The sequence below is a fragment of the Medicago sativa genome, chromosome 7 (genome assembly GCF_051527215.1).
Source record: "Medicago sativa cultivar Bolivia chromosome 7, Bolivia_mono, whole genome shotgun sequence".
In the NCBI taxonomy this organism is placed as follows: Eukaryota; Viridiplantae; Streptophyta; class Magnoliopsida; order Fabales; family Fabaceae; genus Medicago; species Medicago sativa.
Window position 1 is genome coordinate 47542552 of NC_140755.1, and position 8892 is coordinate 47551443.

At 33.9% G+C, this 8892-nt stretch overlaps 1 protein-coding gene across 1 annotated transcript; it reads right to left on the bottom strand.

Moving 5' to 3' along the window:
- Window positions 1–945: 945 nt before the first annotated feature.
- Window positions 946–8688, bottom strand: UNE10 (basic helix-loop-helix (bHLH) DNA-binding superfamily protein). Its single transcript, XM_085730341.1, has 6 exons — window positions 8449–8688; window positions 7396–8122; window positions 5664–5765; window positions 5496–5561; window positions 2084–2470; window positions 946–1220 (listed from the first exon to the last, which is right to left on the bottom strand). The coding sequence occupies exons 1-6, from the start codon at window positions 8556–8558 to the stop codon at window positions 1134–1136; spliced, it is 1479 nt and encodes a 492-aa protein (XP_085586467.1). The 5' UTR covers window positions 8559–8688; the 3' UTR covers window positions 946–1133.
- Between the last annotated feature and the right edge of the window lie 204 nt (window positions 8689–8892).

The window sequence follows — 8892 nt, forward strand, 5'->3', positions numbered from 1 at the left end:
CAAGTGTGCATGCTTAAGGTGCTTTAAACTTTATGCTTATATTTATTGCTTGTGCATCATAGAATCAACCAATATAGGCTTAGCCTACAACTTGGTTAATCTAAATTTCAACATGTCATAGAGGTGGTGGGGCCGATTGATTATTAACTTTTTCTAAATTGATAATGCTCTCCAAGACCGAGTAAATTAGTTTTACTATTTGTTTTTATTTATTTCTATTTTTATTTTTTTGAGTTGATTCGTTGGTACTACACTTTTTATGAACTGAATTCTCTGTGAATTTTGAAAATCGCAAAAATAATGTGAATCAAGGTACTCACAAACCAATTTGTGGTTTGCTAGAGTTTAGCAAATTATGTCACAAACCAATGAACTTGTTATCAAGGAAGTGTGATAGTTCGGAGAAATGTTGTTTCATAGACTGCTCATGGGAAGTACACGCCACATAAGAAAGGAGAGCAGTGTACTTCCCATGGGGTGCTTCGTAGACGCAAATGGGAAGAAAAAACAGTTGAAACAAGATCAAATATTTGGTCGTGTTGCTCTCGGTGAAGGGTGGTGTGCCCCATTGATGGCGAGGGAAAAGAATTATGGTCTCTATATAAAAGGATATTGTGGTTTTTGCAACGACATTGCAACCGCAATTTCAACCGATTATACCTCATTTTCTCACATTTTTTCGCAATATAAAAGTTTGTAATATAACTACAACTTCATTTAGAACAATGAGTCCAATTATGTGATCCTGTACTGTATCTAAAAACTAAAGAGCTATAATACTTAATAATGGCAATATCTGATATTATAAAAATATCAACAAGATTTTAATTAATTCAAACTATTCAAAAAAAGTAAAAACACATTAATATTAGAATGGCAAGTTAAATGAAACTTGCATACATTTTTTTTTTTTTTGGGTGCAATGAAACTTGCATACATTGAAAATAAAATAACAAAGAAAGGCATGTAATTAATTTTTATAAGTTACACACCCCAAGATATAAGGCAGTATATTTTATTCTCATAACTTGTATTGGAGCTAATATACATTTTAGTTACTCACAAAAAATAAATTCAGATGATATATTCTGGTTGCTGCTAATTAACACACAACTAGAACATTAACGTACAGATCAATTCTTTGAACCTGGTGCTGGAGGTTGTTGTTGCATCTGCTGATACATGGCTGCAATCCTACTATAAGCATCCATGGTCATGGGCTGCACAAAATTAATTATTTTTATCAATTATAACGTTATATATATTGATCAATGTTTGTTTTTTACATATCAAGTAAAACAAATCATACCCAAATAAAATTCACCTGTGTAATAGACATTTTATGATGCATGTGATTTTTGAACTTATGATGCATGTAATTAATAGGAGGAACAAAAGTTGAGAGATAATGAGTAATAGATAAAATTGCACTAGAAGTCCTTTAATTTAGAATTTCAAACAAGTGTATTATCTTTTTTTTTTTTTGTCAAATTAGTCAATTATTTTTAACTAAGTGTTAATTTTTATGGTGATTTTTATTGAGCATAGAAGGTGGATTTTCACCTCTAACTATAAATATATATTTTTTTTCAATTCATAAGAGTCAAAATTGAAATTTATGTTCATATGTCCTACACCCTTATCACTTACACAAACCAGTTTGTGTTTATTAATTATTTTCTTTTGGATATAAGTGCTTATTGACATTTCAAAGTACTATTCGAACAGAACATTGTCACTATCTCAATAAACTGAAAGACAATAATTATCACACGATGAATTTGATTTGACTGTCTACTACTACACACCCTTATCTATAGTGTCTCTAAATTTCAGGACCTAGCCAGTTCATCAAAAACCAGCTGTTTGCTTTCCATCATAAGAAAGTTGAATTTTTCTCACACCCAATCATAGCTTTAAATTGTGGACCACGTCGAATGTTCTGAATATTTTTGTGACTACATGGCGTGATATAGTCCACAATATTGTTGTTGAGATTAATGCTACTTTAATTAATAATAATTTTTTATTTTCTATTTTTTTAAATTGATAAGTAAGATTATATAAAATGATGTTTATTTACCTGTGATTGGCAACCAAAAAATGTGGAGAGGGGGTCAGCCATCCCGGCTGCTGGAGGTCCTTGAAGTCGGTCACCACCACCGGCATCCCACGAAGGCATAGGCATGAATGCAGATGGGTGGAGAACCGGAGGCATCCCAGGGATGTTAACGCGATTCATGGTGTTCATATCCATTCCCATGCCCATTCCCATACCCATCCCCATTCCGGCCATTCCCATTGGCCCCATTCCCATGCCCATTGGATTCATCATCGACATTTGAAGTTGTTGTTGCATTGTCATCGGCATCATCATGGATGACATGTTGAATCTATTCACCATATTCACTTGTGCTTGCAATTGTTTCAGATATTCTATCACCTCATCCAACATTGAAGCTTTATCGGTCTGTAACAACATTTAAATCAAGTAAATTATAGAAAAGAAAACTTAAATCAAGTCCATATATTCATTTTTTTTTGAGAGAAAAGTCCATATATTCATGAATAAGCAATTAACATATTTTTCTTTTGAATATATATATTTATTTTTTACATACTATTTTGAATTTTTTTTGTTTATACAGACTATGGATTTTATTTTTTTTGTCCTCGTGAGTTTAACTCAGTTGATCAGGACAATGCATAATATATGCAATGTATGAGGTTCGAACCCCGGACACCACAAAAAAGACTATGGGTTTTTCTTCTTAACTATTTTTCTGTCCCCTCTATTTAGGGTGTGGCCAAAACGTTAATTGTCTAGATGTTTATGTCATTAAAGAGCATTAGGCCCTACTGCTGGAAAGGGTTTCTATGGGAGCAGTTGGGTGTTTCCTCACCAAATAGCCAACCATGTCAAAGTGTCACAACAAGTAGTGAGATTGATTTTGTGTGGACAAAGATGGATGAAAACAATGCATACATAGCCATATATGATTGGAAAAAGCTCATGACCGTTCAATTAATCACATCGTTCAGAATCTTTATCTTTAATTATATGGATAATATGATTTGTTTAAAATAGACCTCCCAAAACTATATAAAGATTCCTTCAAAAAAAAAACTATATAATGATAAACCCTATTTTTTTAGTAAAATATTAAATCCCTTCTCGTTTTTTATTATTATAAAATTTATATTCTATTATTAAAATGACAAAGGTTCATCTTTGAACTTTTTAAAAAGGTTCATATTAGACACACCCAATATTTTTATGTAAAATTATTAAAATTAACTATATATTAAAATGGTTTCATCATTAATATTTTTTGTAAATTTTTATTACATTTTATTATGACTCAATAAAAGTTAATCAGACATATATACTTGTACAAAAATAGTTAATTGGATATACAAACTATGTAATACTTTTTGTATATTCTTTCAAAAAAAATACTTTTTGTATATGTCTATACTCATCTTTGAACAAGTACGGCACGGACAAAGGTATACTACAATGCATAAGAAATTTGTTTGATGTTCAAATATAACATGGACCAAGTCAAGTAAAATGTATAGAAGATCCAAGTTTAAAGTGGTCCAAGTGGACAAACTTTAATCATGCGTGCATTGAATTAAAGTACGAAAAGATATATTTAAAAAAATAATAAAGATTGAAAATTCAAATTGAAACTCAAGTTGAAAGCATTATGTGAATTATTTAAAGGGTTATGATAGAAGACACCTTTTATGAAGGTGTCTTTTATCAAGTTACTCTATGAGCATTTGCGAAAAGACACCAACTTACTTTTATGAAGGTGTCTTTTAGCAAAGTTATAACTAAAAAGTGAAAATCACACCTTAAGGTGTGACTTGTTAAAAGACACCACCAAAGGGTGGCTTGTAACAAAACCCTTATTTAAAAACACTCAAATGAATGTAAATAAAAAATTAAATAAGAGGTAGTTCATTGTTAAAATTGTTGCCTTATCAAGGTATATAATTTATATTCGTAAAAAAAAAGGTATTGTTATGAAGAAAAGGAAATATCAAATCCAATAATAAAGGCATAAGATATGGCAAAGAGGAGGAATACAAACACTAAAATAACAAAAATATAGCCTCAACACCAATCATAAATCAAAGAAAAGCATGAGCCTGTTTGGATTGACTTATTTTTAAACTTATGCAAAAAATTATACAAATAAATAAGTTTTTACGTATTATTCATAAACTTGTCAAGGTAGTTTATGAAAAAAACAGCTTATAAAGATACAAATTTCGTCAAAATGATATAATTTTTTTAATGAAACTTTATGAATTAATATAAAACTTATTTATTTGTATAAATTTTTTTTATAAACTCAAAAATAAGTCAATCTAAAAAACTTTATAAAAAAAATGTCATTCCAAAAAACTTTTTCTAAAAGAAGAAACATACATAACACATCACTTCCTTGTATAGTTATAAAATGTAGATGGATGTAACTAGGCATGACAACAAAACTCATACCCTTTGTGTTACGCGCCCGAACCAAACTCAATTTGACGGATTTTCCCCGTTTTGACTGAGTTTGGGTATGGGTTTAGGGTTTTTCCGATTTCAAAACACAGGTATGGGACGGGTAACGGGTATATATGTACCCACCCCGAACTCATACCCAAATCCGTCCTGAATGCATAAAATTACTTTATGTTGATATGTCATGTTATTTTGTTTGATAATTGCCGTGTTATAAAAATGACCATTGATATTTAAAGAAGCAACTAAATCAATCAGTCCAACAAAAGTTAAAGTAAGCATATTGTTGGATAATGCATTACGACATTTCTCTAAGGGTTGCAAAAAAAACTTCTATTTTTTTTATTAATAAAATAATTCAATGTGGGGACGGGGATACCCGAACCCGTCGGGGACGGGAATGGGGTTCAATTTCTCATATATGTCGGGTATGGGTAGGGTAACGGGTAAATATATGAGAATCAGGTATGGGGACGAGAAATAAAACCCGTCCCCACCCCACCTCATTGTCATGCCTAGATGTATCGGGATGGAGTACCTTTATCATGTTTTAATAAAATACTTAAAAAAATTGTTTAATATTCCTAATATTTGTTAAAAAAAGAAAACAGTGTTGTTTACATGAAATTTTTTTAAAAAATAAATCCTAAAGAATTTTTACAAGGCAAGATCCCAAGAAGAAGAAACAAAATTATAACGTGACCTTATCAGATTTATAGTGCAGAATCATCAGGGGACCTATACTTGAAGTCTTGGAAAGTGATTGAGCTAAAAAAATAACGTTACACCATAGCAACTGTTTAATTTATAGCATCGTTGAAAAAAAACTGATAAGAATTTGGGACCATTAGATACCTAATAATTGGCTCATATACCACATATAAACAATCATTGTTGGCTTTTCAAAATTCCAATAGCTATATAGTTGAAACCAATTAATTAAATTAACTTTATATATATTCTCTAATACCTTGCTGGAATTTGGGACCAACTTTTGCAATGTCTTCATTCTCTGGTTTATCTTATCCCTCCTTTTCTGAAATTCCAATAAAAGAATGAACCAATCAACAACTAATCCTTGATTTTATAGTTATTAAAATATTATATAAATTAAAGTACATTCTATGTGCTCACTTACCCTTTCAGATTGGTTGTGTATTGCTGCAGCTCTACTCCTTTTAGTGGACACTGATGATTTTCTATTTTCTCTTTTTTTCTCATCCACGTCAGCTTCCTCCCTCTATTAATATAATCACAAATTTATTAAATTAACATGAAAATTGAGAAATCAAACATGTGGAGATTCCTTCAAAAAAAAAAAAAAACATGTGGAGACATTCAAGTCAACCAAACAAGGGTTGCCGACAATTATATATCCAATCCATATGATTACTTTATATCTAAAAAAAACTAGAAATCTAACTCAATCTCAACTACAAAATTATTCTCTAAATTGAACCTAAGAAAATCTAAGTTGATGTAGTTAATCATGTGTGAGTGGGAAGTTTCAAATTCGATTAAAGAATATATATTGATTAAGACATGGTCAGCGGACTCATATCTTTATTTCCTTAAAATTTTAGACTTAGATATCCCTATTGCCTTAAAATTTTAGATGAAGACGTGGTTTTCAACTCGCTTGTGTGAATGCTTAGTTTGATGTAACGATCCGAAGTATTTTAGTCTTCCATAAGCCTGATCATATGTGGTATACGATCTCATAGTGATCCTAAATCATTAACTCGTTGTTTGAACGCTCTCCGAACTCTCTGACCAGTGATATCATAAGCCTGGTGGTGCGGCTTCTTGATGGAGAGCGAGAGTGGATACTTGTATTAAAAGTGTTCTTAACGGTGTAATTAGAAGACGTGTTACGTTGGTAATAACAACAGTTTGAGTGTTAGATGTTAGAGACTCGCTCTTAACGTAATATGATGATCTCATCTAATTTACACTTCCTCTAAATTTAGGCATATATATTTTAATTTTTTTTATGAATTAACACAAAACATAGTAAAATTTATGAGCAATGATAAGTGAACACAAAAATACCAAACACAAAAATGACATCAGGGCTAATCTTGTAATTTCCATCAAAATTTAATGGCAAAATTGAGATTACAAGTAGAAATGAGGGTTTTCTTTAATAATTTCTTCCTCTGCTCCTCTCTGTCTCTCTCAACAGCCACCACCACCCTCCCACCACACACCACCCACCTTCCTTTACAAACCGTTCAGATTCGACTTCTCCACTACAACCACTGTTCCGTTGTCTACGGCCGTCACTGCTGAAACTCACAGATCCACCACAACCTTCGTTCCAACCACCACCGCCATCGTCAGTCATAACCGCCACCGGCGTTACAACACCTTCCATCCTCAACCGCCATCACACTGTTCGGATCTGCTCTCCCTCACACCATCCTTGTCGTCGGAAATCCAGTCACTGCCGCTAGCACCTCGTGGCCGGTGAGAGTTGCAGAGGAGAGAGTTGCAGAGAAGGTTTTTTCAAATGAGAGAGAGAGAAAGAGGAGAGCTGAAGTATGCGAGCAGAGAAAGGGAGGAAAAAAAAAAAGTATATGTGAACAGTAAAAATACGGTGGTGTCGTATTTGTGTATGTTATTTTGTGTCCATTTATCATTTCTGAAAATTTATACTATTGGTGCATAGAGATGATAGATACTATATAATAATGTTTGATACTAATTTTTTATGATAAATAAGTTTAACTAACTAGTAAGGTTTGATATCACTTTTCCTATATACTTAAACATGTACTTGGCCACTTTATATATAAAACCAAACCAATCAATGATCATTCATATTAATACACACAAAGCACGATTATATATGTGAGTGAAAATCTTACCGGTGGTCTACTGTGACAAACAGAATCATGATCGTCTACGGTGGTTGTCCTGGTGCACTGTTTCTCAGAGCTGGTGTTATCCATAGAAGCTATTGAAGTTGAAGTGAAACCAGTCATACCAAATTCCCTATCGTACGTATCAAGTGTCACTTGCTGGCTCTGCCTCCCAAAGGTTGCACTGCCACTCATACTTTGGTCCCTGCCACTCCCCGCCACGTGTGCCACCCTCCCACGCTTTGCCGCTGACGCAGCAAGGACGCCTCCTTCGTCCTGCGTTGCAGCCACGACAGCACTGCAAGATCCCACAGGTGTGTGGCCGCCAACCATGCATGATCCAATCCCTGATCTAGGGACTGGATCCATTGCATGGATTCTCTGCTCCTTAGTAGTATTGGAGCAGGGAACCAACGCATCCACCGTCATGCCGTTGTTGGCGGCTGTGGCAGCTGCGATGGCTGCAGCACGTTGTGGGTCAAGCCATGGGACTAACATGTTTCCATAAACACCACCACCGGCGAGAAATGGTGATTTTCCGCGGTGCGGAAAGCTAGTGGCTTGGTTCACTATAGACTCCAAGGTCCCACTGCCACGAGGCTTTTCCCATGTTTCCTTGGAAGGTGTTGTACCTGCGGTTGATGGATGTTTATGCGGCACTTTCGGTAACCCTAAGCCATGCATAGAAATTTGTCCATTTTCCCATGTCAATTCTGCAACATCATAGTCTAACCTGAATTCACAAAACAAACGTACAATTTAGTCATCAACACTGTTCATGTGATTTTATACTTTTTGGTACGGTATTTGATTGGTAGCCGTGGTTATCGACATATTCCGTGCATATTTGGACTGACGGTAAGGTTGATGAAATCAGGTGGCAATGTCTTTGTTACATCCCTCAGGTGTAACTTTAGCCAAAATTACGTCAATCCAGAGTAATTTTGGCAACATCAGCATCAATCCAAACATGCACAGAAAATCTATCAGGTCGCAACCTGATAGATTTTCTCAACAAAAGGAAATAAAAAAAGAGAAAATTAAGGAGAGTAAGCTGACATGGGAACATCATGAGGGTTAGTTGAATTAGAATTGGAACGAAGAGAGACTGATCTTGGAGGTGGTTGTGGATTTTCGTCAACATCCCAACTAGGAACACACTGGCTCATTTTAGGAAAGAATTGAAAACAGTTCTTCCTAACTGTGTTTTTGCTTTTTCACATATTAAGGAAAGAATACATTGTTTGAAGAAAGAGAGAGTGGAAAATATTGATTGATAATTATATGATACGATACGATATTTGATCTTAGTTGTAAGGGCCCATATATGAGAGCAAGTAGTGAAAGTAGCTTGTGGAGTTCATTTGGCTACGTAAAAGGGGAGAATCTAGTCCATATGTATTGGAGTGACAAGATTTGTGTGTGGACTCAGTTCTGTTTTGTCGTTTCAAATGATTAATTTTAGATTTGTTGAGTAGTGTCTTTCATACTTATACAAATACA

Coding starts and splice junctions, on each gene's coding strand:
- UNE10 (XM_085730341.1), bottom strand. CDS start 8,558: ATGAGCCAGTGTGTTCCTAGTTGGGATGTTGACGAAAATCCACAACCA. Junction 2,471..5,495: donor TGGTCCCAAATTCCAGCAAG/GTATTAGAGAAT, acceptor ATGTTGTTACAG/ACCGATAAAGCTTCAATGTT. Junction 1,221..2,083: donor TTTTTGGTTGCCAATCACAG/GTAAATAAACAT, acceptor AATTTTGTGCAG/CCCATGACCATGGATGCTTA.